This window comes from Prionailurus bengalensis, chromosome D3 (genome assembly GCF_016509475.1).
Source record: "Prionailurus bengalensis isolate Pbe53 chromosome D3, Fcat_Pben_1.1_paternal_pri, whole genome shotgun sequence".
Taxonomy (NCBI): domain Eukaryota; kingdom Metazoa; phylum Chordata; class Mammalia; order Carnivora; family Felidae; genus Prionailurus; species Prionailurus bengalensis.
Genome location: NC_057356.1, coordinates 21,329,266 through 21,357,137, shown reverse-complemented (window position 1 = coordinate 21,357,137; position 27,872 = coordinate 21,329,266). Strand labels below are relative to the sequence as shown.

Below are 27,872 nucleotides of genomic sequence, written 5' to 3'. Positions count from 1 at the left end.
AGTAGGAGTTTAAAGTTATCACAAGGCCTAAGGACCAGCCATACTGAACAGGGGAACTCAGAAGCTAGGCTTTGGTGGGGGAGGGGGACAATCCAGTTACTGCAATCCTGGCTGCCCTACCCTGAGAGCTGGGAGAGGCCTTGCAAGTCACAGGTGCTCTGTGGCTATCAGTTTGGCTATCTGGAAATGGGAAGGGTCACTCCTCCTGCTCACCCCCTCGAGGCTCAGATCATAGTAGCAACACTGGCCCAGAACTCTGCTCTGCTCAGAAACACCATGCCTCACTTTCACCCGAGACCTGGTGTCGTCTCATCCCCTAGACCTGACTCCCAACACCCCACCTCCGTTTCCAAACCCAAACTCTGAGAGCACTGAGGTATGCTCCCACTGGCAAGAGAGCAGGGACAGGGTGGAGTCAGTAGTTCTGAAAGAGCCCAAATCACACAGACACTTGCTGCCCCTATGAGAAGATTTGACGGCCCAACAGGACCAGGTAGGGGGTCACCTTTGTCTGGACGTGCTATTCTGGGTATTCACACCCGACCAGTGCTGCCATGTCCCCTCACAACCTGTAATGAAGGCAACAATAACCCCCTCAGTGGAATGGAACGTTCCAACTGAAGTCAGATGGACGAACCCAGGCCAGTTACCAGTTACTACAGGTTCCCTTGGACTTTGATGGATTCAGGTTTGAGTCTGGACAAGGTCAGGAAGACAGGGACGGAGTCAGACTGTCTGTCCCCCGCCCCCCAACAAGCTCTCCCTGAGCACCAAGGGCCTTGCAGCCAGGCACACAACCTGCCAGAGACAACCTAAGAAATTTGTTCTTGCTCCCTGAGCGGAACTCTCACTGGGTGCCAGGGTCACTCCCCCTGAAGCCGCAGCAGAAAGCCTCAGTGTCCCCGTTTCCCCAAATTCTGTGTTCATCTGCTTGACTTTCTGGGCCCGCTTCCACCTTGGAAGGCAGGGCCACTACCCGACACCCCCAGCCCCCCACCCAGCTCACCTGAAGCATGACACAAACAGCTGTGTCCAGGTGGGACCACCAACCCTTCCTCCCTGTGTTCCAGGACTAGAAGCAGACAAAACTTCAAAAACAGAGAACAGGGAAAATGGATTCTCCCCAGGTGAAACGGGTGAGCCATCTTGGGGAAGCCTTGGGCAAGAGAAGAGGAAGGAAAGAGAAGGACCCAGAGATACTTCTTTCAAGCCAGCAGCCAGGGAAGGGTGGTTGGAGGTGGGGACAGTCCTCCCCGCAGCACGGGACTTCTAAGAAATTTAAGAATCCCAGAAAGGAAAAGAACCTTCCTTTGGGGATAGGGCTCTGTGAAGGGCAGCTTGTCACCCCCCTCTCTGCCCCTCAGGTGAGACCCTGGGGACACCTACAGGTCCCACTGAGAACAGGGCAGCTTTCTTCCCTAACTGGCGCCAGTCACTGAGGAAATCTTTCGGAGCAAGAGGGGACTTGGAGCCCCAGCATTTTCCCTTTCCCGGCCGGCTGAGGGCCAGGAGATGCTGCCCGGCCTGGCGGAAGTGAGCTCATCCAGGACAGCCCGTGACCCACCATGTGGGCAGGAGAAGCCTGTGAAGGGATGAAGACTGTGGGGTGGGCTCTCCAGCCCAGGGCCCCGCAGCTCCAAGGGGCGACCGGCACCCAGGGCGGCCCCGCTACGGGCTCCACTCACTCACCAGCAGGTAGTCCGGTCTCGCTGGGTGTCAGGCGCCGACGCCCAAGGAGGCGCCACTCGGAGAGGAAGCCCCGGCAGGCAGGCGGGGGCTCGGCTCTGGCCACTCAGACCACCCAGGGCGGGGATGGAGGGCGGATACCAGAAGCAGTCACGCTCCGCCCTCGGGCCAGACCCAGCCACCGGGCCCAGGGCCCCTTTAAGAGGAGGGGCTGCGGCCAGGGAACCAGCCCCGCCCGGTCACGGGATTTCCCGGCGACACCTCCGGGGCCTGGGGGCCATTCTTCTTCCTCACTCCAAACTGGGCAGTCCCAGGCTTCAACGTGTGGCTGACCTCACCCAGGGCCAGCTTCCTGGGACTGAACAGAAAGCCACCTCCAGCTACCTTTTCTAGCCCTCGAAAAGGCATCTAAGTCCTTGGCTCTTTCCCACACCCCACCTGGAAGGCACAGGATGCCCCCACCTCCACACCTCCCCCTCCTCCAGGCAGACACACTCCTACCATACAAATCCCCTGCCACACAAAATCTGGGATAGACCCCCAAAGAGACCAGACTCAGTAAAAGCAAAGTTCCCCTCTGGCCCCAGGCTGTGAAGTGATTCATGCAGTGTCCTTCTACCCCAGTAGATGGCAGGGCCCAGCCAGGGGGTGGGGGGGTGGGGGTGGGGGTGGGGGTGGGGTCAGCACCTTACACCCCATGCCTGCAAGCACTCGCTCCACATAGGATGAAGAGACATTTTCTAGGTGAGATAGAGTGAACGGGAAACACCAAAAAAGCCCAAAAAAACAAACGGTGAAATTCAGCGGTCAGACTGCCTCAGAAGGCTGTCTTCATGCTCTAGGCCACTGAACAAGGGTACAACCCTAGCTCCTTCTGATCACTGAAAATTTAATTTTTTTTTTAATATCTATTTATTTTTGAGAGCGAGCAGGCATGAGTCGGGGAGGGTCAGAGAGAGAGGGACAGAGGATCCAAAGGCAACAAGCCTGATGTGGGGCTCAAACTCACAAACCGTGAGATAGTACCCGAGCTGAAATCACTCAACCGAATAAGCCACCCAGGCGCCCTGAGAATTTGATTTCTAAAGCAACATTTGGAACAGGAAGAGCGAGCCTTTAGGCTTTCAAAGAGATGGGCAGCTGAGCCCAGGCAGCCTGGAGCAGGACATGGTGGCATACAAAGCCCCAAACACCTGTTCTCATCTGGATCCACTCTGCAAGTGCTCTGTGACAAGCTACAGACCTGGGATGCCACAGCGGGGATAGGGGCAGAAGACGGGCAGGGTCCCTCCTTGTGGACTTCCATAATGCTGGATACTTTCAATGCACAGCAGGAATAGGGCAGCAGGGGTGCACTATGTAGAGTTCCAGCCCTCTAGGGCTCAGGTTCCAGCACAAGGGCTGCACCTTGCAGTCTCCCAGCCTAGGCCCACAGCATTCTCTGAGTCTCAGTGAGACTTAAGACCCCTTCTCACCCCAGAGCTCTAAGCAAACACACCGTGAAATGGGATAAAAAGTAGTGAAAGCACAGGAAGATAACAGAATCCTGGCAACACTAAATTCCAGAACCAGAAAGATCCTGGAGGACCATTCTGACTTCCCCAAAGCCTCCAGTACTTCCAGACCAGGCCTTGTCCAAGTTACACTTAGGGGAGGAAAACAAAAGCCCAGGTTCTCATTTGCTGAGCAGCCTCTGAAACACCAATGCTCTCCCAGTAAAATGAACAACAGGGACACTCCAGGTCTACCAGGGTTCCTTTGTAATCATTTTAAGCCTCTCAGGAAGACTGGTGTTTAGAAAACTCATAAACCAGCCCACAGGTCTGTCCTGAGATTAGCCTTCTAACCTGACTTCCACCACGTATGTTTCAGTAAGGAAATGCCTTCTAGATTCCAGATAATGGTTAACAAATGATTTCTGGGAAAAACAAAAGTTTATGTTCCCACCCTGAACGAGGTCCCTTCCAGCCACACTGGGTCCTCCTACCTTGTTGGTACTCCCCTGGGTGGGAGTGCCACCTAGAGCCACCGCAAGGCTCTGCAGGCCCCAGGCCTCTTGGCCTCCAGCACCCGTGGACAGGTGTCCCACGTCACTCATGCCACTGTAGTTCCCTGCCTAGTGAATTTCATGCACTACTGTACAAGGGGATGAAGGTAGCAGTAGGGCAGGGGTGGCAGGTGCTTTCTGCTAATTCTCATTCCCTGAGGGCTGGCAGAAGCCTCCTGAGGAAGACCAGTGATGGCTGGTGTCTCAGGGCTGGTGGCTGGTGGCTGGTGCAAGAAGCCACGGGCAGGTTAGCAGCCTCACAAACGTGCCCTCAGGCTATTTCTTCATCTGAAACCTTCTCCCAGCCCTACCCCCTTGCATTTGCCAGCGTTTCTCAGCAATCCCACCAGCAGCTCCTGGAGGAGGGGGCACGGAGCAGGGGTGGTCTGCAGCACAATAAAGGAAACCGTGATTTGTGGCAGAACAGCCTGGCAGAAAGCTCCACACAGGGCCCTAAAGGTTTCTGAGTCAGCCACCCTGTACTCCTTCCAGACCCAGAGCTCAGCTTTATCTTGTTCCTCATCTTCTTCAGGCAGTCCTCAGCTCTTCCACACACCACTCAGCGTTGTCCCTGGGCTGGGGCAAGCAGGGAAGAGGCAAAGCACAGCCTGAGTGACCTGGGGGTGTGGCCGCCACAGTTCCTCCCAGATAGGGGCCCTGAGGCCCCTGAGACGCCCTCTTGACCTTGAATGAGCCCAAGATTCTCTGAGGATAGAGCTGGGCAGTTAGTAAACGACACCTGAGCAGACAAGTGGGATCTACTTCCCTGCCAACTTGACTGCTCACTTTAACATCCACCTTTCCTAACACCTATTAAGTAGGAAGTAAAACAGTACAGGCATACCTCAAAGATATTGCTGGTTTGGTTCCAGCATACTGCAATAAAGCAAATATTGCAATAAAGCAGTATGCCTGGGGGGGTTCAATCAGTTAAGCATCCAACTCTTGATTTCAGCTCAGGTCATTATCTCACGGTCCTTGAACTTGAGCCCCACATCGTGCTCTGCACAAGTAATAGGGAGCCTGCTTGGGGTTCTCTCTCTCCCCCCACCTCTCTCTCTCTGTCCCTACCTGCGCATTCTCTCTCTCTCTAAAGAAATAAACTTTTAAAAAATGCAAGTCAAATGAATTTTTTTTATTTCCCAGTGCCCTTTCCCCGCTCATGCTCTCTCAAAATAAAACTTTTTTAAAAAACCTTTTTAAAAAAAGCAATGTATGTAATTAAAACACACTTTATTGCTAAAAAATGTTAACCATCATCTGAGCTTTCAGCAAGTCGTAGTCACTAATCACAGATCACCATAACAAACAGAATAATGAAAACGTTGAAATACTGCGAGAATTACCAAAATATGACACAGAGACACAAAGTGAGTAAACACTGTTAGAAAAATGGTGCTGACAGACTCACTAGATGCAAGGTTGTCACCAACCTTCAATTTGTAAAAAATAAAATAAAATAAAAAACAAAAAAATGCAATTACCTTCAAAGCACAATAAAGCAAAAGCACAATAAAATGAAGTGTGCCTGTATTTACTGACTTTCTACACCCTGCCAGCATAGAGCAAGGTATTTACACGTACATCATTCTCATTTAACAACCTTATGAGGGAGTTTATAGTAGCCTGTTTACAGATAAGAAGAAGAAAGCTATAGTAACTATATAAAGTTGTAAAAAAAAGTGCAGAACATGTTCAATACTGTCCAGCGTCATAGGCACCACAGCACAGAGGGGTATGCTGAATGCAGGCAAATGGAGCTCCAGGCGGGTGGGCAGGAAAAAGGACATAGGGTGATATGTGGGCACAGGCTGATCTGTCCTCCCACATTCCTTTTAATGAATTGGAATGTTGCACCATACATTTTTTAAGTTCTAAACTGAGGCTGGAAATAAAGCATTGCTAATGCAGGGAATGAACATGGATGTGGGCCCAGCTGCTCTTGACTGAGGCCTACTGTCTACGCCACTGGTCCCTGAACACCTCACACCTTGCCACAGGACCCCATGGCTAGGCCAAAAACGAACAACAAAACCAAGTTGTTATACTCAGATGCATACTAAAGTTTTTAGAGGTGAAGTTTTGTAATGACTGCAACATACTTTCAAATGATTCAGAGAATAAAAGATATATATACACACGAAGATAAAGCAGGTATAATAAAACATTAACTGTTCAATCAAGAGGTGTGTAACTCTATTCTCTTGACTTTTCTACTCTATTCACAATTTAAGAGTTGGAAGTTTGCTTCAAACCACAGAAAATTCCCTAAATTCTATTACTGGGTGGGGGGGAAAAACCCAAGACCAGATTCCACATACAGAGCATCTCCTGCTGATAGGTGAGGCAGAACAAGTCAGGCCTGTTCTCAGCACCCGCTGCTGCTGCTTCACATGGAGGGACTCAGGGCTGAACTTTTTATATGCTGTCCACTCAGCCAGGTATGTTCAGCACCCGAAGTGCCTGGCTCCAGGCTGGGTGCCTCCAGGTTAGGTGCAGGTGTTCAAGTGAGAGCCCTTTGCACCTGATAAGAAAGGCCAGCTGCCAATCCCCACTTGCTCTGCAGTCATAGGCCCACCTCTGTCTGTGGATCACCTCTGGAGGCTGGCAGGAAGAGAGACAGGAGGACTGCTTCCTCCCCAAAGAGTCCACCATTTCCAGCAGGCCAGCTTTCCTACCAGATGCATCTCTGTTCTCAGGTCCAGCAGTCAAGAAAAAAAGGACACCCTGGAAATGCCAGAGACCAAAGGAGTCTGCCACCAGATGTCATCCTGCATGGAAAATCACCTAGGTGTTCACAGGAAGCCTTGGAGTCACTATGCTGCACAGGTGTGCACTGTACACTTTAGGTTTACAGATGCGACACACTTCGACCCCTCTTGTTAAGAAATGCCTATGAAGGTTTTGGTTCCCTTTTTGACAATGAGGACAAAAGGACAATGAGGACACAAGGACAGCATATCTGGAATCACAACTGCCACACAAACCCAGAACATGTGACAGCTGCAGGCACACCTGGTTGTCTTCTATCCCCAGTGCTATTCATGCAAAGCCAGTTCTCTACAGAGAGATGCCGGTGTCAAGCACCCTCCTTTCTAAGGCCAAACACCAGGCCTTGAGCAGCCTAACTGAACAGGCAGTTTGACCACAAACCCAGAACTTGTCCATGACATCATGGGTTCCTGAGAAGAAACTCCTGAAAGCAGCTCCTCAACTCTCGGCTCCTGCTCTAAGGCCAAGCGCATCCTCAAAGTAGCACAAAATGTACCAAAAACCTAAACAGAAGACCTACAATTTTTCTTAAAAAAAAAAAAAAGAGAGAGAGAGAAAGGCCTAATTTTTCTTAGAAGAGAATCTTCACAATACTGGATTCAGAATGACTTCTTGGATAGGACAACAAAAACATAAGCAATAAAGGTAAAAATAGATAAACTAGACTTAATCAAAATTAAAAATTTTTGTGTATCAAAACATGTTATCAAGAGAGTGAAAATACAATCCACAGAATAGAGTATTTGCAAATACATGTATCTGGTAAGGGTCTAGTATCCAGAATATATAAAGAACTCCTGCAACCCAACAACAAAAAACAAACCACCCAATGTAAAATGGACAAAGGTCTTGAATAGACATTCCTTCAAAGAAGATATATAGGGGCACCTGGGGGGCCTCAGTCGGTTAATTATCGGACTTCAGCTCAGGACATGATCTCATGGTCCGGGAATTCAAGCCCCACATCGGGCTCTGTGCTGACAGCTCAGAGCTTGGAGCCTGCTTCAGATTCTCTCTCCCTCTCTCTCTGCCCCTCCCCCATTCGTGCTCTGTCTCTATCTCAATAAAATAAAATAAAAACATTCAAAAAAAATTTTTAATAAAAAATAAAAGAGGGGGCGCCTGGGCGGTTCAGTCGGTTGAGCGTCCGACTTCAGCTCAGGTCATGATCTCACCGCTCGTGAGTTCAAGCCCCGCGTCAGGCTCTGTGCTGACGGCTCAGGGCCTGGAGCCTGCTTCCGATTCTGTGTATGTCTCTCTCTCCGCCCCTACCCTGCTCACACTCTGTATCTCTCTCAAGAATGAATAAACGTTAAAAAATTTTTAAAAATAAAAATAAAAAAGCAACAATGAACTGTATACTTAAAAAGGGTATGTTTTATTGCAAGTAAATGACAATACATGAGTAAAAGTGACTTAAAAATGAAATCATCATGGCAGCATTATTCACAATGGCCAAGACATGGAAACAACCTAGTATCCAACGGATAAACAAGTTGTGGTGTATATGTATGTCTGTGTGTGTGTACGTACATACATCATACATACATACACTGGAATCTTTTTCAGCCAGAAAAAAAATGAAGAAATCCTACCACCTGCAACAACATGGATGAACCCTGAAGGCATTATGCTAAGTTCATTAAGTGAGCCAGAGAAAGACAAATACTGCATGATCTCACTTATATATAAGTGGAATCTAAAAAAATGAATAAAAGGGAAAAAAAAAAAAAGAAAAACCAAACTCAAGAGGAAAAGGGATCAGACTATAGGGGGTGGAGCAGAGGGAGACAGGGAATTAGAAGAAGGTCAAAAGGTATAAACTTCCAGTTATAAGAGAGATAAGGACTAGGGATGTAATATACAAAATGATGCCTATAGCTAACACTGCTGTACATCACATAGGAAAGTAAAGAGAATTAATCCTAAGAGTTCTCATCACAGGAAAAAATGTTTTCCTTTTTCCTTTTTTCTTTTTTAAAAATGTTTTCTATAGAGATGATGGATGTTAGCTGTTATTCTGGCAATCATTTCACAATATATGTAAATCAAACCATCATGCTGTATACCTTAAACTTACATAAGTGATGTATGTTGATTATTTCTCAATTAAACAGAAAAAAATTAAGTCACCTTTGAGTAGCCAAAATATATGTAAGTAGGGAGAGACATTCTGGAAAGATACAGTAACGTTAAAAAAGCTTGCATGCTTAGGGGCGCCTGGGTGGCCCAGTCAGTTAAGCGTCTGACTTTGGCTCAGGTCGTGATCTCACAGCTCGTGAGTTCGAGCCCCATGTTTGGTGCTCACAGCTCAGAGCCTGGAGCCTGCTTCCGATTCTGTGTCTCCATTCTCTGCCCCTCCCCCGTGCACTCTCTCGAACTCTATCTCAAATTTAAAAAAAAAAAAAAGCTTGCATGCTTCTGGAGAGTAGGGATGGGATTAGTAGATGGGGCAGAAAATGGAAGATATTTTTATGTAAACCCTTTGGTAGTATTTGAATTTTTATATAATCATGTTTTATTTAAAAAATTTTAAACATTTCGGGGCTCCTGGATGGCTCAATTGGTTAAATGTCCAACTTTGGCTCAGGTCATGATCTCACAGTTTGTGAGTTCAAGCCCCATGTCAGGCTCTGAACTGATGGTGTGGGGCCTGCTTGGGATTCTTTCTCTTTCTCTTTCTCTCTCTCTCCCTCCCCCTCCCTGCCCCTCCCCTACTCATGTACTCTCTCGAAATAAATAAACTTAAAAAATTTTTTAAACTATCTCATTAAAAATTAACTCGGGTGCCTGGGTGGTTCAGTCAGTTGAGCATCCAATTCTTGATTTCAGCTCAGGTCATAATCTCTCAGTTAGTGAGCTCGAGTCCCACATCGGGCTCTGTGATGGTGGTGCAGAGCCTGCTTGGGATTCTCTATTTCCCTCTCTCTGCCCCCACCCTTAGAATAAATAAACATTTTTTAAAAATTAAAATTAAAATACATATTCCTAAACATCTAAAAGCCCGGAAGGGCTAAGTTCCCCAAAATGTGAACTGTGGTTTCCTGTGCATTATGGGATCGTGGGTCACTACTGTTTTCATTTTCATATTTTGTAATGTTTTCTGATTTTTAAAAAAATGAACATTTACCTTTACAAGCAGGTAAATGACCAAATTATTTGGTCTCAACAGGCTACTTACTTTGCTGCTAGTTGCAGAATTCCCTTAATCACATAAAACAAACACACAGGTTTCATTTCTACTCAGCCAACTACATGTGCTTCTTCTCCTACCATGAAAAGAATAGGACTCTCAGAGCAGGCAAAGAGGCTAGAAACATTTTCTTAAATGTGAAAAACAGAACACATGAAAATGAAACACACTCAAGACCCACAGCTGAGTTCAAGTCTCCTTAAATCACATCCAACACCCACCTCCCCTCTGCAAGAGCCATGCCCTCTCCCCGCACCCCAGAGTAGAGCTTGCAGTGAGTGAGATGGCACACATTTTGGAGCAATGGTTTCTTCTATACTGTTAGGGAGGGGAAAGGGCAGGGGGGTGGACAGGAAGAACTGAAATAAAGAAAAGATATGTATATAAATTCTTCAAGAGTAATATGATGGGGGATGGGTGGCATAATATGAATTCTCACCTATGTAACTACAGACAACTTTTCAAGTCAGTATACTCAATTCACCTCATAATTTAAACAGGCGGAGCCCTCACAAAATGGAGGTACCTTGAGTACACAGCAAGCCCCAGTGGGCAGGTTAAAGCTCACCTCCATCTCTTGCTATCACTGTCTAAATTCTGTACTAACAGCACCTTTTATTGGCAACATGGTATTGTTTTAAAGAGTATGGGATTGGGCATCGAAAGATCTCTGTTCTAGAACCTACTCTGCTACCAAATGGTCTTTTTGTAAAATGGCTCTAACACCGGCCTTTGCCATCTCAGTGAGCTGTTATAAATAAATGGATTCAGAAAAAATGTGAGGTGCTGGGGTACGTGGGTGTCTCAGTCAGTTGAGTGTCTGACTCTTGACATCAGCTGAGGTCGTGATTTCACGGTCATGGCATGGATCCCCACATTGGGCTCCATGCTTATTGTAGAGCCTGCTTGAGATTCCCTCTCTCCTCCTCTTTCTGCCCCTCCCCTGCTCATGCATGCACACACGCACACGGTGTGCTCTCTCACTCTCAAAATAAATAAACTTTAAAAACAGAAAGAAAGAAAAACTGTGAGGTGCTATTCAACCTAAAGCATTACAAACATGCTCTTAAGAGTTTTGATACAGGGGGGTACCTGGCTGGCTCTGCCAGTAGAGCTTGTGATTCTTTTTTTTTTTTTTTGATTTATTTTTTGAGAGAGAGCACAAGCAAGGGAGGGGCAGAGAGAGAGGGGAACAGAGGATCCAAGGCCAGCTTCGAGCTGACAGGCTGACAGCAGCAAGCCTGATGGAGGGCTCGAACCCACAACTGCAAGATCATGACCTGAGCCAAAGTCAGACACTCAACCAACTGAGTCACCCTAGCACCCCTAGAGCATGTGACTCTGGATCTTGGGGTCATGAGTTCAAGCCCCATGTTGGGCACAGAACTTACTTAAAAAATAAAAAATTACCAAATTACAAAAGTTTTGGGGTATTTGGATGGCTCAGTCAGTTGAGCGTCCAACCCCTGATCTTGGCTCAGGTCATGATCTCACAGGTTCATGAGTTTGAGCCCCTCACAGGGCTCTACACTGTCAGTGTGGAGCCTGTTTGGGATTTCTCTCTCTCTGCCCCTTCCCTGCTCATGCACGCATTATCTTTCTTGTTCTCTCTCTCCGAAAAACAAACATTTTAATTTTTTTTTACTTTTTTTTTTTAATGTTTATTTATTGTTGAGAGAGACAGAGTGTGAGTTGGGGAGGAGCAAAGAGAGAGGAAGACACAGAATCTGAAGCAGGCTCCAGGCTCTGAGCTGTCAGCACAGAGCCCAATGCAGGGCTTGAACTGACGAACTGTGAGATCATGACCTGAGCTGAAGTCAGACGCTTAACCAACTGAGCCACCCAGGAGCCCCAAAACAAACATTTTTAAAATATTTTAAAGTTTTGATAGAGAGGGATGCCCAGATATTTCTTCAACACAAGAGAAACTTACAGGATGGGAAAGGGGAACAAAAGCTTCCTGCTGGCACACTGACCAACAGGAGCTAGCAGGACTGCTTCATGTGTGGGGAAGGCTACATTGCCCCTAGACCCATGTCTATCTCCTGGAAATCCAGAAAATGCTATTGGTAAAACAAAATCACCCAGTCACCTCAACTGTGCCACTGACCCCAGGAGCTCATCTCAGCCTAACTACCAGCCTGTCTTCTCTTAAGCTCTGGAGATGCCTGACTTGACCCAAGGATATGAAGAGATTATATTCCAGCAAAATCACCCACAGAAATTTTCATTTGCCACTTAAAAACAGAGCCCTGAAGGGAACCTTACAGCTCATCTGCCCATGGTTCCTACATTATCATCAGAATCCTCAAAGGGGCTTTTTAAAAACAAAGATCTTGAGTCTTGCTCAAACTTTCTAAATCCCCAGAGATAAGAACAAAGAATTCATAGTTTTAAAGCTCCCCAACAATTCTGATGATTGACCAGATTGGGGTACTCTCATTTTTCATGAGATGACAGGGATTAGGTGGGGCAGGGGTAGGACTAGGATCCAGCCCATGACTCCTAGTCAGCACTCTCCCTTCTCACGACCTGCTGCCTCTCCGGAAATCCTACAATATCTGGTCAGAGTCCAGACCATTTCCCTTTCATAAAGTGAAATGCTGGAGTCCTGCCTGTAAATCCAGCAGTCCTATGGCCATTTTACTCAGTCAAAAGAATCTAACAGTATCTAACTTAAACCCAGCTCTGAACCAATAGGGGCTTCAGACCTTGTGCAGCACTGAGCCACTCTGATCCAGTATTCTGTTACTGTCCAGGCCCTAGAACTTATAAGCCAATCAACCCTGTCCTCTTTACAAACGGTCATCTTTCAGACATTGACTCACATATGGCAGTAGTTCCAATTATACAAATGGTGAATGCTAAAAAATACGATTGACATTAGTCTTTTATGATTTTAGAAGTCACAGATTTCTTCCAAATGTAGATTCTCTTGGAAGACCTTTGAAATGGGTCTCGAGCTCATCGCAGGGTGACTCAGCCTGACAAATGCTTGGGGTCAGAGAGAAACCATCTTGAGTGGGGTCATTGATCCCAGTCTTACAAGTATCAGCCTAAACAAGAAGGTACGTTTACAGAGGAAACCATCAATGTCATGGGAAATAGAGTACAGCAAAATTTCAAAGTGTGACTCACATACTACACAATTACCCTTCGCCAAAAGGACTTTGTCATATACTACCAGAAAACAGAAAGCCTTTTTTTTTTCTTGGTCTGAGATAGGCTATTATGAAGCCCAAGGTGTATGAATAGGCCAGAAAAAGGACAGACACACGGGCAAGCAGGTATCTCCTTGGGTAACAGCCACATCTGGATCTGTATGACCAGCTGAATAAGTCACAGTTTTATAGGACTGGTGGAAATCAGGTGAAATCTTTACACTAGATTCTACTGGAGGAAGAGGGTCAAAACCAAAATTCAAAACAGGATTTTAGGAGGAAGCCTATAATGTAGCATGTAACGCCAATGCCAACAAATATTCCTAGATAAACTATGCTAGAGCTGGAAGAAATCTCAGTTGGGTTCCAATCCAACCTATTTTATAGTTGTTTATGACATTGTCACACAGAGAACCAAATAGCAAGTGACATGTTCACGTTCACACAGCTACTGAGGAACATGGCTGGAACTCGCCTTTAAGACCCACATGCCTTGGTCAGTGGATTCAGCAGAGCTGGATTACTGATAGGGAACGGCTCATGAGGAAACCCAAGAGCATCATCTAAATACCATAAAGTCCCTACTCTCACCCCCCCCCACCCCCGCTTTTACCCACTGGCTCTACTAATATTTCAGATTTTTTATTTGCTAAATTATGGCTGAGAAGACATTTTTAAGCTTGCATCTTAATACTCAGTTCCAAATTTACTGACTGTCTACTCTAAGTTACCAATCATTCTGGGCCACTGGAGCACAGATGAATAAGACAGTTCTATTGTACATCATTCATGGTTCAACAACATTGAAGCCTGCCCCTACTGAAAGGTCCTATTGTCGGGGAAGCATTTTGAGCAATAAAAATAAAGGAAATTTTATTATTTCAGTCTGGTTCCTGGAGAGAACTTATCCACATCCCAAAAGTCCAACTGTTTCAGCTTATCCTCAGAGAAGGGCATGAACTCTGAGGATTTCAACAGCAGGTAATGAATTTCTCCTCAGAGCTGTTGGGAGATTAGGAGTAAGTGTGGACACAGAAGGGAAGCCCAACATGACACCAAAGGTATAATGTCTGTGTCTGGCCAAAAACCCACTGGAGACATGAGCTCCAAAAAAGAACATTGCACTTTTTCAAACATTTCAACTTTGGGGCAATTTAAAAAGTGTCAGATAGTTGTGTTAAATGAGAATTCACGGTGACTGCACCTTAGTCCTACCTCCCAGGGACCAGCAAGTTTGGGTGGAATCTCCAAGCCCAGCTTCTCCAGCTCTCGCTCCCTGTACTTCTCATACTGCCGGTAACCTGCATACCCGCTGCCTGTCACCAACAGAATGGGCAGGGGGCGCAGCAGGAACAAGGTTCGAGCCGGGGCAGTGTGGACTCTTCTGGCATCTGTTAACAAAAAAATAGAAAATTCTGAGACTGGGAGAAGGGACAGGGATGAGTCATGCAAACAGCACCAAAAGGAGGCCCAGGAAAAGTCACGCATCTTAGAAGCCTTCAGTAGGGGTGCCTGGGTGGCTCAGTCAGTTAAGCACCTGACTTTGGCTCAGGTCATGACCTCACAGTTTGTGGGTTCGGACTCTGTGCTGACAGCTCAGAGCCTGGAGCCTGCTTCCAATTCTGTGTCTCCCTCTCTCTCTGTCCCTCCCCCATTCGTACTCTGTCTCTCTCTCTCTCAAAAATAAATAAAAACATTTAAAAAAAAAAAAAAGCCTTCACTAAGGTTACAGGACCCTAAAGGGGTATGATAAGCAGGTGCAACCTTGAGTCACTAGTAAGACCCTTCTGTCTCCAAATCTTACCAAAAAGTAAGGGACAAGCATCTTTCCTGTGAAACTACAATGCACCTCAACTGCCACCATAGCCAGAGAATTTAACATGAAAACACTGAATCACAAAAGAGATCAAGAAACAAAACTAATCAAAGTTGCCTGGCAAGACACCACCAGGTCCACAACTGGGAGTCAGGTATCACTTCTCATCCAGCACTCTCTGACCTTACTTTTACAATCCAGACCCAATTCTGACTGGACACTAGTATACTACAATGCAAACTCTCATAAATTCTTACAATTTGATAATAAAAAAGACAACCCAATTAAAAAATGTACAAAGGATTTGAATAAACATTTCTCCAAAGAAGATATACATATGACACAATAAGCACATGAAAAGATGCTAAACATCTTATTATGGGTTGAACTGTGTCCCCCCAAAATTCGTATGCTGAGTCCTAATTCCCAGTACCCCAGAATGTGACTTTACTTGGATACAGGGTCCCTAGAGAGGTAAACAAGATGAAATAAGGTCATCATGGTGGGCCATAATCCAATATGACTGGTGTCCTTATAAAAAGGTAAAATCTGGAGACAGACACGCTTATAGGGAGAATGCTATGTGAAGATGAAGGCAGAGACCAGGATGATGCTTCTACAAGCCAAAGACCACCGGCAAACCATTAGAAGCTAGACACGAGGCATGGAACAGATTCTCTCTCATGACCATCAGAAGGAAGCAATCCTGTGACACCTTGATCTCAAACCTCTAGTCTCAGAACTTGAGTAAGTTTTCTACTACTGTGTAAGCCACTCAGTTTGTGGTACTTTGTTACAACAGCTGTAACAAACCAATACAACATCATTAGTGATCAGGGAAATGCAAATCAAAACCAAACTGAGCTACAACTTCACACCCACTAGGATGGTTATAATCAAAGACAATTCAGGGGCACCTGGGTGGCTTAGTCGGTTAAGTGCCTGACCCTTGATTTTGGCTCAGGTCATGATGTCAGGGTTGTGAGATCAAGCCCAGCGCGGAGGCTGCTTGGGATGCTCTCTCTTCCTCTCCCTCTGCCCCTCTCGTGCACCCTCTCTCTCAAAAAAAATTTTTAGTTTAAAAAAAAAAAAAAAGACAACTCAGTATTGGCAAGGATGTGGAGAAACTTGAACCCCCGTACACTGCTGGTGGGATTTTATAAAGTGGGGCAGCCACTTTGAAAAAGAGTTTGTCAGTTCCTCAAAATGTTAAACATAAAATTACCATACGACCCAGCAATTCTGTTCTTAGGGATATTCCTGAGAGAAAAGAAAGATACATCTACACAAAAATTTGTGCAAGAATGTCCAACACCAGCCAAAAAACAGAAACAATCCAAATGGCCTTCAATTGGTGAATGAATAAACAAAATGAGGTATATCCATATAATAGAATATTATTTGATAATAAAAAAGGAATGAAATATTGACACATGATATAACATGAACCTTGAAAACAATACATGAAAGAAGCCAGCCACAAAAAGCTGCATACTGTAGAATTTCTTTCACATGAACCGTCCAGTATAGGAAACATACTACAGAGACATAAAGTAGATTAGTGGCTGCAAGGGACTGCAGGTTTGGGGCGGGGTCGGGGGGGGTGTTGAGGCACAGTGAGGAGGGAATGAAAATGTTCTAAAGTTAAATAGTGGAGGGGCACCTCTGCCCTTCTCCCGCTTCTGCGCTCGCACACACACTCTCTCTCTCTCTCTCAAAATACATAAATAAACTTAAAAAAAACTTTTTTTTTAAATAAATAGGAGCGCCTGAGTGACTTAGTTGGTTGAGTGGCTGACTTCAGCTCAGGTCATGACCTCATGGTCTGTGAGTTCAAGCCCCACATCAGGCTCTGTGCTGACAGCTCGGGGCCTGAAGCCTGCTTGGATTCTATGTCTCTCTCTTTATCCCTTTCCTGCTCACACTCTGTCTCTCTTTCTCAAAAATAAACAAACATTATAAATAAATAAATAAATAAATAAATAAATAAATAAATAAATAAATAAATAAATGTTTTGCTTTCGCTCTCATCAACCATCTCATTTTATCCCCAAGATATTCTCACTGGACAGTTCAAAATGGCTTCTGATATGATAGAATAAAAAGGATATCTAGGTGGTGCCTGGGTGGCTCAGCTGGTTAAACACCCAACTCTCAATTTTGGCTCAGGTCATAATCTCACAGTTTGTGAGATGGAGCCCCACATCAGGCTCTGCACTAACAGCACAGAGCCTGCTTAGGATTCTCTCTCTCTCTCTCTCTCTCTCTCTCTCTCTCTCCCTCTCTCCCTCCCTCCCTCCCTCCCTCCCTCCCTCTCTCTGCTCCTCCCCTGCTCACACATTCTCTCTCTCTCTCAAAATAAGTAAACTTAAAAAAATGGTATCTAAATAGTAAAGACAAGACACATTCTTGTACAAGTTCAAATGGCTGCTTACAATATCAAAAAGTTCACAATCCACAGTTTTGATGAGGGTGTGGGCAACTGACACATTCACGAGCACCTCCTACTCAAACGCATATAAAGTGGAACAATCCTCTTTGAAGAGCAATTTGGCCTAAATACCAACTTGCAAAACACATAAATCTTCTGATTCAGCAAGTCTAACTCTACAAATTTATCCTGAAGCTGCACAAAGATATATTACCACAGAAATATATAGTAGAGAGGTCCTTGGGTGGCTCAGTCAGTTGAGCATCTGATTTCAGCTCAGGTCACGATCTCACAGTTTGTGGGCTCGAGCCCCACATCCAGCTTATTGCTGTTAGTGCAAAGCCCACTTCAGATCCTCTGTCCCCACTCTCTGACCCTCCCCTGCTCGTGCTCTCTCTTAATAATAAACATTAAGGAGAAAAGAATAAGTATATAGTAGAAAAAGCCTAGAAACAATTTAAATGTCTAACACCAAATGGTACAGTCATTCAATGGAATACTATGCAGCCAGTAAAAATGATCAGGTCACAATCACTAGTGCTTCAGTAATAACTATATGCCTGGTACTCTAAGCACTCCACAGATATAAGGTCATTTAATTTTAATTTAATTCTAATAATTTCCCTATGAAATAAGACCTGTTTATCCCAGTATACTGATAAGCAAACTGAAGCACAAAGAGGCCAGCACTACCTAGAATTGCTACTTACTTGTATAAAAGGCTCTGACAGGCAGCTTCCTTAAGGACTGTAGGAAATGGCTCAGAACAGTGTTCTCACGGTGGAGGAGGCTATAAGCAAACAGAAATGAACTGTTAAACATTTACCTTAAAATTTTTAAAAAATTAGTGGAGCAACTGGCAAAACTTGAATACAATCTATAGATTCACTAACAATCTTATATGAATGTTAATTTCCTGGTTTTGACCACCACTGTGGTTGTGTGAGAAAAATGTTCTTGTAGGAAAAAGGCTGAAATGGTTCAAAGTAAAGGAATATCAAATCTGTAATTTTCTCTCAAGTGTTTTGGAAAAATATATATATACACACACACATACACCTGAAGAGGGGACAGGGAGGGAGAATAGTAAAGCAAATACAGTCGACATCTGGGGAATCTGGGTAAAGAGTATTTGGGAATTCTATTTTAACTTCTGAAACTATTTCACAATAAAGTTATTTTCTTAATTAAGCATAATATCATAACAGGCAGTAAAGCCAGCACTCTTCCACAAAGCCGTATGTTTCTGTACCACAAAAGAACTCTACACAGCCTTGTAAACATCTAACCCCCAGGGGAGGCCAGGTGGCTCAGTCGGTTGGGCATCCGACTTCGGCTCAGGTCAAGATCTCACGGTCCGTGAGTTCGAGCCCTACATCGGGCTCTGTGCTGTCAGTTCAGAGCCTGGAGCCTGCTTCGGATTCTGTGTCTCCCTCTCTCTCTGCCCCTCCCCCACTCGTGCTCTGTCTCTCTCTCTCTCTCTCTCTCTCTCTCTCTCTCTGTGTCAAAAATAAATAAACATTAAAAAAAATTTGTTTTTAAAACATCTAACCCTATGCATTAAAGAATCTAACACATTTTAAATTTTAAAAATCTGTCCTGGAAAAAAAATGACACAAACCATGGGTAACTATTCTAATCTACTTCAAGTCTAGAAAGCTCAATTAATTTAGAATTTCTGGATTATCTTTTGTGGCTACTTTGCTACTTTGTCAAGCTATGCTGACAGATTGAACACGTTTCAGGCCTCCTGAGAAAAAAAATTACCAAGGATAGCTTTCCACTCTAAGAAAACATTATTTCTTTTTTTTTTTAATGTTTATTTATTATTGAGAGACATAGACAGAGTGAGCAGGGGAGGGGCAGAGGGAGACACAGAATCTGAAGCAGGTTCCAGGCTCTGAGCTGTCAGCACAGAGCCCAACACGGGTCTCGAACTCCCAAACCGCGAGATCATGACCTAGCTGAAGTCGGACGCTTAACCGACTGAGCCACCCAGGTGCCCCTAAGAAAACATTATTTTTGACTCAGTTTGTTTCTCTTTCACCTTCACCCAAGGAAACTGGACATTTTCCCAGTGGCAATAAATGACTGCCAGCAAGGAAAGCATTTGTGAATTTTCATTTCCCCTAATCAAAGAGCACACATCTCATTGTCAATTCAGATAGCACTTCGGTTTCCCCAAATTTTGACCTGAAATCTAAAGTAATTAGTAAAAAAATAGTAAAATAAAGAAAATAGTCCTTGTCAGTAAGCACTTCTTTTTCTGCTGAGGCCTTTTATGTGAGATGTAATAATTTATTACAAATGTCTACATTGCTACTTTTATGGAAAATAAAACTACATTTATGACCTTCATACAATAATATACATTTTCATGGATATTTAGTAGTTATGTCTTATATAGATAGCCTGCAAACATGATCAGGTTTAGGCACCTTTTTTTTCCTTTTACTTGAAATTGACTTAAAAACACCGTCACAGCATGGTGCTAATATGTGGGAGAATCTGATTCTCCCACAGGCAAGTCAGGTTCGTATAGAGAAAAAGTATGGAATCATGATAATCATCACCACTAAGGCCAGAGAGATGTACAGCTATTAACACAAAGGGTATGTTTCAGTATATGAATGTTCTTTCAGCAGTGAACAATGCTCGTCTCTAAGACTGGAAACTCCCACTACAAAAGCTAAAAGCCTCAAACCCTGCTTTCCAAACAGAATTAGAACAAGAAGTGTAAAAACTGACTAAAGGTACATTGTTGTGTTCTGTACACTGCTGTATTGTGTTCCAGAATGAATGCTGAACCCCCCCAACTAAAAGAATGTTTGCAGACTGCTGAATAAGGCTTTTCTTCCCTTGGCTGGGGAGGTACAAATGGGAGATAATGGTCTATCCACTGTAACCAGACACACAGCACTCAGGTGGTTTGTCTTGCATATGGGCCTTCACCTCAGCATGCCTGCCCAAGAACACAGAGCTCAGTTCTCTCATACACCTCTGTAACCCCGGCTCCTGGAAAAAAATGCCTGGCAAATACCCCATTACACTAGTTAGTCTTTTATAACTGGATCATTCGTATCCTGAGATAAATGCTGTATGTTCTCCAATCTTACATAAACACTGTCTACCATGGGCCCTTCTCTAGCTTCCACCCCACTTTTCTTCTCTCCTTCATAACAAGCTCTTAAAAAGAGCTACGTGCACTGTCAACTGTAAAAATCCTAGAACACAGGCAGTAACTTCTCTGACATTGGCTATAGCAACTTGGTTCTAGATAGGACCCGAGGCAAGGGAAACAAAAGCAAAAACAAACTATTGGAACTACATCAAAATAAAAACCTGCACAGCAAAGGAAACAAAACTAAAAGGCAACCTATGGAATGGAAGAAGATGATATATCCAATAAAGTTTAGTATCCAAAAAATATTAAAGAACTTAAAAACTCAACACCCAAAAAAACCAATAATCCAAATAAAAATGGGCAGAAGACAGGAGCAGACGTTTCTCCAAAGAAGATATACCGATGACTAACAGTCACGTGAAAAGGCACTCATCATCACTCATCATCAAGCAAATCAAAACTACAAAGCAATATCGCCTCACACCTGTCAGAATGGCTAAAATCAAAAACACAAGAAACAACAGGTGTTGGCAAGGCTGTGAAGAAAATAAAACTGTCTTGTACTGCTGGTGGGAATGCAAACTGGTACAGCAACTGTAGAAAACAGTATGGAGGTTCCTCAAAAAGTTAAAAATAGAATTTACAATCCAGGAATTACACTACTGGGTATTTACCCAAAGAATACAAAAACACTAATTCAAAGGGATACATGCAGCCCTATGTTTATAGTAACATTATTTACCATAGCCAAGATATGGAAGCAGACCAAATGTCCATTGATGAATGGTTAAAGAATATATGGTATACATATACAATGGAATAGTATTTGGCCCTCAGAGGGAATGAAATCTTCCCATTTACAATGACACGAACAGAGCGAGAGAGTATAATGCTAAGCGAAATAAGTCAGAAGAAGACAAATAACAAATGATTTCACTTATATATGGAATTTAAGAAACAAAACATTAAGAGAACTGGTTGTTACCAGAGGGAGGTATGTAGGGGACAGATTAAACGGTTGATGGGGATTAAGGAGTGCACTTGTCATGAAGCACCTGGGTGGCTCAATTGGTTGAGTGTCCAACTCAATTTTGGTTCATGATCCCAAGGTCTGTGAGTTCGAGCCCCACATCAGGCCCTGCCCTGGGAGATCCTCTGTTTGGGATCCTTGGGATCCTCTCTCTTGCTCTCTCTCTGCTCCTTCCCGACTCACCCGCATACTCTCTCTCAAAAATTAATAAGCAAACTTAAAAAAAAAAGAGGGGGCACCTGGGTGGCTCAGTCAGTTAAGCATCTGACTCTTGGTTTCAGCTCAGGTCATGATCTCACAGTTTGTGGATTTGAGCCTCGTGTCAGGCTGTGCTGACAATGCAGAGCCTGCTTGAGATTCTCTCTCTCCCTCTCTGTCCCTCCCCCTCTCTCAAAAAATAAATATTTAAAAAACTAAAAAGAAAAAAAAAACAGTGCACTTGTCACATGATGAGCAGCATGTGTTGTATGGAAGTGTTGAATCACTGTACATCTGAAACTAATATAACATTGTACATTAACTGGAATTAAAATAAAAAGTAAAGAAAAAAAAGAGCTATGTTCACTGGCACTACTTCCTCACCTCTAACCCTCTCTTAATCCTGCTCAACCAAGCTTTTGTTTCAACCATGTCACCTCTTGTCAAGGTCACTAACAACTTCCAGGTTGCCAACACCAATGCATATTTCTTGAGTCTCACAGAACATCTGCCACAACTGACCCCTTTCTCTCTTTTTTACTGAGGTATAATCGACATATAACATTGTTAGTTTCAGGTGTACAACATAAATCAATATGTATATATACTGTGAAAAGATCACCACAATAAGTCTGGTTAACATCTGTCACCATACAGTTAACAAAATTTTTTTCTTGTGATGAGAACTTTTTTTAAGATTTTTTTTTTCAAACGTTTATTTTTGAGAGAGAGAGCCAGAGAGCAAGCAGGGGAGGGGCAGAAAGAGAGGGAGAAAGAATTCCAAGCAGGCTCCATGCTGTCAGCACAAAACCCCATGTGGGGCTTGAACTCACAGACCATGAGATCATGACCTGAGCCAAAATCAAGAGTAAGATGCTTAACCAACTGAGCTACCCAGGTGCCCCAAGACATAAACTTTCACTGTGTTAAGTCACTGAGATGCTGGGGTTTACCTGTTACCATAGCAGCATTACTATAATATACCATTTCAGCAAAAGGCACCCTTTACACAGCTACACAAGTCAAAACCCTGAGACTCATTCATATAGAAGACGTTTCTCTCTCATTATCCACATTCAATCCACTGGCAAGACAGGAAGACTCTACCTTTAAAATATATTTATCTGTCTAGGAGCACCTGGCTGGCTCAGCTGGAAGAGCATGCGACTTGTTCTCGGGGTCATGAATTCGAGCCCCATGTTGGGTGTAGAGATTACTAAAAAAAAAAAAAAAAAAAAAAAAAGTAAAAAAAAAATTATACACACACATGCATAGATATAAAGATATATAGATGTATATAAATGTATCTATTTCTCATTGCCACCACTACTCACACCCTAACCCAAGACACCTGATTCTCTTAACAAGTGATTGAGAAAGTGTGTTCTCCACTTTCTACTCTTGGCCCTCTATATCCTATTCACCACAAAACAGCCAGAGTGACCTTTTCAAAACAGAAAAGACCAGACCCCATGTACTTGGTCCTTGCTGGATTCTCAGATATCCTACTGCTTTCTGTCTCCTCCTTACTCATTCCAGTTGCCACTCCTAGTACTCACCACACCTTTGCCTCTTTCCACACCCTTGCATTTGCTGTTTGTTCTAATGGGCACACCCTTCTATGTGGCCCACTCCCTCATCATTCAGTTCTCTGTGAAATGTTCCCTTCTCAGTTTGTCTTACCTGACTACCATGTGCCCTTTAATCACCTTCCTTTATTTTTTTCATGGCACTTCTCACTACCTGAAATGAAAAGATTGTGTGTGTGTGTATGTATATGTATGTATGTATGTATGTATGTATGTATGTATATATATATCACCTATTTGTTTACTTTGCCTGCCTTCCCACTGAACTCCAATCTCAATGGTGAGATTAAACCCCAGAAGGATGAATGGATAAATTCAATCAGCTGACTCTTCTAGGTGGTGACTCAAGTGGGCATGCTGCAAGCAGGTGATTAAAGCCCATGAGTGAGCACATAAGTCTGAATGCATGACTTACTGCCACTCATTAGCAATGTGACTTTAGGAAACTCAATTAATTCTACGCCTCAATTTCCCCACCTGTAAAAACAGGATCCCATTGACACTACATGAGACAATCATAAAAAACCAGCACCTAGCTACATATTACTACTTTTTAAATGTTTATTTATGTTTGAGAGAGAGAGAGAAAGAGGGAAGGAGCCCGAGCATGAGCAGGGGAGAGGCAGAGAGGGGGAGAGAGAATCCCAAGCAGGCTTCACACTGACAGCAGGAGGACAATCTCACGAACCAAGAGATGCATGACCTGGGCCAAAATCAAGAGCTGGACGCTTAACCCACTGAGACACCCAGGTGCACCCCTATTACTATTTTTTAAAGTAACAGAGTTTATGTTCAGCTGAACATATGAATATGAACAAACTGAAATGGCTATATCAACTGTCTATGACCAGGGGCCCATGGCTAGCTCAGTCAGTGGAGCAAGCAACTCTTGGTCTTGGGGTCATGAGTTTAAGCCCCACGTTGTGAGAGTAGAGATTACTTAAAAAAAAAAAAAAACTGCCTATGACGAGTATCCACACTGACTGGTCTATGGCCATATTGTCATGGTTAAAAAACACTTTTGGGGCACCTGGGTGGCTCAGTCGATTAAGCATCCAGCTTCAGCTGAGGTCATGATCTCATGGTTTGTGAGTTCAAGCCCCACATCAGGCTCTGCTCTGGGACCATGGAGCCTGCTTCAGATCCTGTCTCTCTCTCTGTGCCCATCCCTCATGTGCTCTCTTTCTCTCTCCAAAATAAAAAAAATAATAATTAAAAAAATAGAATTAAAGTCATGTAAACTTAAAATCTTTTAACATCATCCCTGGTGGTGACATTTTAACTATAATCCTTCTATCTCCCCTGCCCACCCCCCCCCTTTTTTTTTTTTTAACATTTATTCCTTTTTGAGAGACAGAAAGAGACAGGGCATGAGTGCTGACAGCTCAGAGCCTGACGCAGGCTTGAACTCTCGGACCATGAGATCATGACCTGAGCTGAGTAGGAGCTTAACCAACTGAGCCACCCAGGCGCCCCCGTTTTTTTAAAAAAAATTTTTTTAGCATTTATTCATTCTTGAGAGACAGAGACATAGCATGAGTGGGGGAGGAGCAGAGAGAGGGAGAATCACTCCTGCTTTCTGAACATATGAAGCTTTTCTAAAAATGAACTGGCAGACCTCCTGAAGGCCTTATTCCACATTCTATCTTGTGTTAGTGTTTAGTTGAATGTTTTCTCTCTCTTCTACTAGACTGCAAAATTCTTTAAACAAAAAGCCCATTCCAAATGCTGTATCTTTTAATTCCTGTCTTCATTGTTCCTTTCCCCCATGGTCCCTGGCACTATGGTTTGCAGTGGTAGGAATGTCAATATTTCTGAATGAAAGCCTTGTACAAGCCAACCACTCCTTAGGTACTAAGGAGTCAGTGTATGCTTGCCTGAACCTAAGAGTCATCTAAGACACTTGCAGTCCCAAGCTACTACACCTAGTAAATCTGAATTTGGCAGCAGGATGAGGATATATCTGGGAATCTCAATTTCTAATAAATACCTACCCTATTATTTTATCAAACAAATTTGGGAAACATGGCCCTTAATTACCCAAGACGTTGTTTTCTCTTTGTTCTATCACCTGCCACACGTCACCCAGTAACTGTAAAACTCCCCTGCAATATGTATTCATCTGTATGTCTCACAGCCATTCTTTACTTAAAGCCTATGAAAATGCTGTTATGGTATTTGTTATCAACAATATATAATACCTTTGAAAATCAAAAGCTCTTATTGTACCCAAATCCTCATCCTTTCCAACCACTGCACCTAAATCCAATCTCATTTATCTATATTGATACTAAAGTAGGACTCCCCACCTCCAACCCTTTTTCTTAATGATGGTGAGCGAGTAAATCTTCCTCCTCATTTAAAAAAATATTTTAGGAATGCCATTTTTTAGTCATTCTAACTCATGACACAGTTTAGGTGAATTCACGGCTGACGGATAAACAGCACATCTGGTATTAATATCGAAAGCAGAGACCCTCCTTTCCAAATCCCAACTGTTACCACACATTGCAGAGCCCCCTCCTGAGAGAACTACACCATTTCTGAAATAGTCCATGATAGGAGAGTAAAGCTTTGATGGTAAGGACAATCAGTTTCTGCTCACTTTCAGTCCAAATCCAGTATCCTTTTACTTCCCCAAATCACAATGATAGGTCACCTCTGGTCACAGAGCAAGTTTTGGTCAATGCTGACAAAATTAACCCTGCCAGAAAAACAAAAATCACTATGCGTCTCCAAACCTTCTCACTTTGAAATGACACCAAGCAGCCGACTCTGAGTCATAGCTACCCACATTTTAATCCATTTTCTGAGAGTCCAAATGGTCCCTAGCTATTTGTGGATAATAAATGCCCTCATGGTGGACAGCCTAAGGGAAAGCTCCTTGAGTGAGAGACAGAGGTAGCCTGGTCGGGGTCGGGACTCTGCTACTAATTGGCTGAGTAAAACTGAGCAAGTCCCTCCCTCTTTCAAGGCCTCGATTTCCACAATTCCAAAAACAGCTGGATTTAGATGACCTCTCACGTCTCTTCCAACTCTAAGAACTTAACAGTTGGGAGTCAACCAGAGTAACCAAGACCTAATTTCTTAACAGACTATTTGCGATTACTGAATCCAACCTCTTCGCTTCAAACACCAAGAATCCAAAGTAAAGACCCCAACTTCCAGTCCAAAGCTCTTCCCACATCTTGTCGCCCTTCCAGGAACACAAATCCCGAAAGAAGCGTTCAGTCCAGCCGCGACTCTAGTGGCGGGCAGGCAACCATATGTTTTGTTTGGTTTTCTTGTTTTTCTCCCTTCTGCACTTCCACTTAGCTGTAAAAGGCAAAGCGAGAGCGCTCAGGCCAGCCCCTAACTAAACCCGGACCTCCCTACACGCCGGGAGTCCCACCTGATTGAGGTGAAGGTGGATGGCGCCGTCTCCACCTGACCCCTCCTCAGGTCGAGCCCGTAATAGGGAAACGACTCCTCCCTCCCGACTCCGGTTCGGTCTAAGCTGCCTCCGGCCCTGAGGCAACCTCCCCAAGCAGCTATACCTGCTCCGCCACGACGTGACACCGCGCAGCAACCTCAGGCACCGCGGCCCCACGGACGTCGCCATCTTGTCTCCTCCTCCTCCTCGGTGTGCCACGCCCCTTTTTCCACACTCGTGGCGCACACGTGTGACGTCACGAGTTATAGAGCTCACGGGGCCAATAAGGAAAACGGTGGGGTGTGGGCGGAGACGGGTAAGCCCCTCCCCTTGGCCGCTGCCCGCCCCATCAGCCTGGCTCTTGGGTCGCCTCCAAAGCCAGGTGGGTAGTTACCTGCTGTGCTAAATCCGGGCCTGGGTGCAGAGTCGCCAGGCTTTCTTTCCTCTGGCTTCCGTTTCCCCGTGCGCCTGGAAAATGAATCACCCAAGGTCCGAGAATGTATCAACTTAGCCAATTCCCTTATTTACAGACGGGGAAGTTAAGAGGGTCCACCGCTCAGTTACCATTTATTCCGCGCTTCCTAAGTGCCAGGGTCTGTTCTGAGCACTTTGCGTGCCCACTGTCTCCTTTTTTCCCAAACTGGAGAAATACACCTCCACTTTTTCCTCCCCTATTCTGCTAATTACAGTTGCTTTCAGACATTTGACACAAGAGGAATGGATTGCCTGGTGCCTGCAGTTATTTCTGTGTGGTTATTTAAGCTCAACTAGAACACAACCAACCCTTCCATGGAGCCTAACAGGCATCAGATTTCCTGTTGGAGGGGAGACACCTCCCTCTATGAGCCTTAAAAGACAGAAAAAAAGAAGTATACAATTGGTTTTACTATTCAATTGAGAGTAGTAACTCAGAAGGAGGGGGCGGGGTTGTTTCAAAATGAAGCACATTTAGGACAACAAATATCCACATGCAAATGAAGTGGACCCTTACCTTATAACATATACAAAAAGTAACTCAAAATGATTTGAAGACCTAAACTTAAGAACTAAAACTATAAACCTCTTAAAAGAAAACATAAAGGAAATCTTCATGATATTGGATTCGGCAGTGATTTCTTGAATATAACACCAAAACGCAGGCAACAACAACAAAATAAATCAATTGGACTTCATCAAAATTAAAAACTTTTGTGCACCAAAGAACACTATCAAGAGAAATCAAAGACAACCCACAGAATTCAAGAAAATATTTGTAAATCCTGTATCTATCTGATAAGCATCTAGTATCCAGAATATATAAAGAACTCCTAAAACTCGATAATAAAAAACAAACATGGTGCCTGGGTGGCTCAATTGGTTAAGTGTCTGACTCTTGATTTCAGCTCAAGTCATGATCTCACAGTTAGTTAGATT

The 27,872-nt window shown here is 44.1% G+C and overlaps 1 protein-coding gene across 4 annotated transcripts in view; it reads right to left on the bottom strand.

Moving 5' to 3' along the window:
* The window catches only part of PISD (phosphatidylserine decarboxylase), a 35,681-nt gene extending 8,997 nt beyond the window's left edge, over positions 1 to 26,684 (bottom strand). The window contains exons 1-3 of one of the 4 annotated variants that reach the window (XM_043559195.1): positions 26,584 to 26,684; positions 17,817 to 17,896; positions 14,075 to 14,250 (exon numbers count right to left, since the gene is read on the bottom strand). In XM_043559195.1, coding sequence (XP_043415130.1) covers positions 14,075 to 14,250; positions 17,817 to 17,896; positions 26,584 to 26,648 — 321 coding nt within the window. In that variant the 5' untranslated portion in view covers positions 26,649 to 26,684. Of the gene's footprint in view, positions 1 to 1,689; positions 1,800 to 14,074; positions 14,251 to 17,816; positions 17,897 to 26,583 lie in introns of those variants that run through there. The other 3 variants (XM_043559197.1, XM_043559199.1, XM_043559196.1) reach the window with 3 other exon arrangements.
* Between the last annotated feature and the right edge of the window lie 1,188 nt (positions 26,685 to 27,872).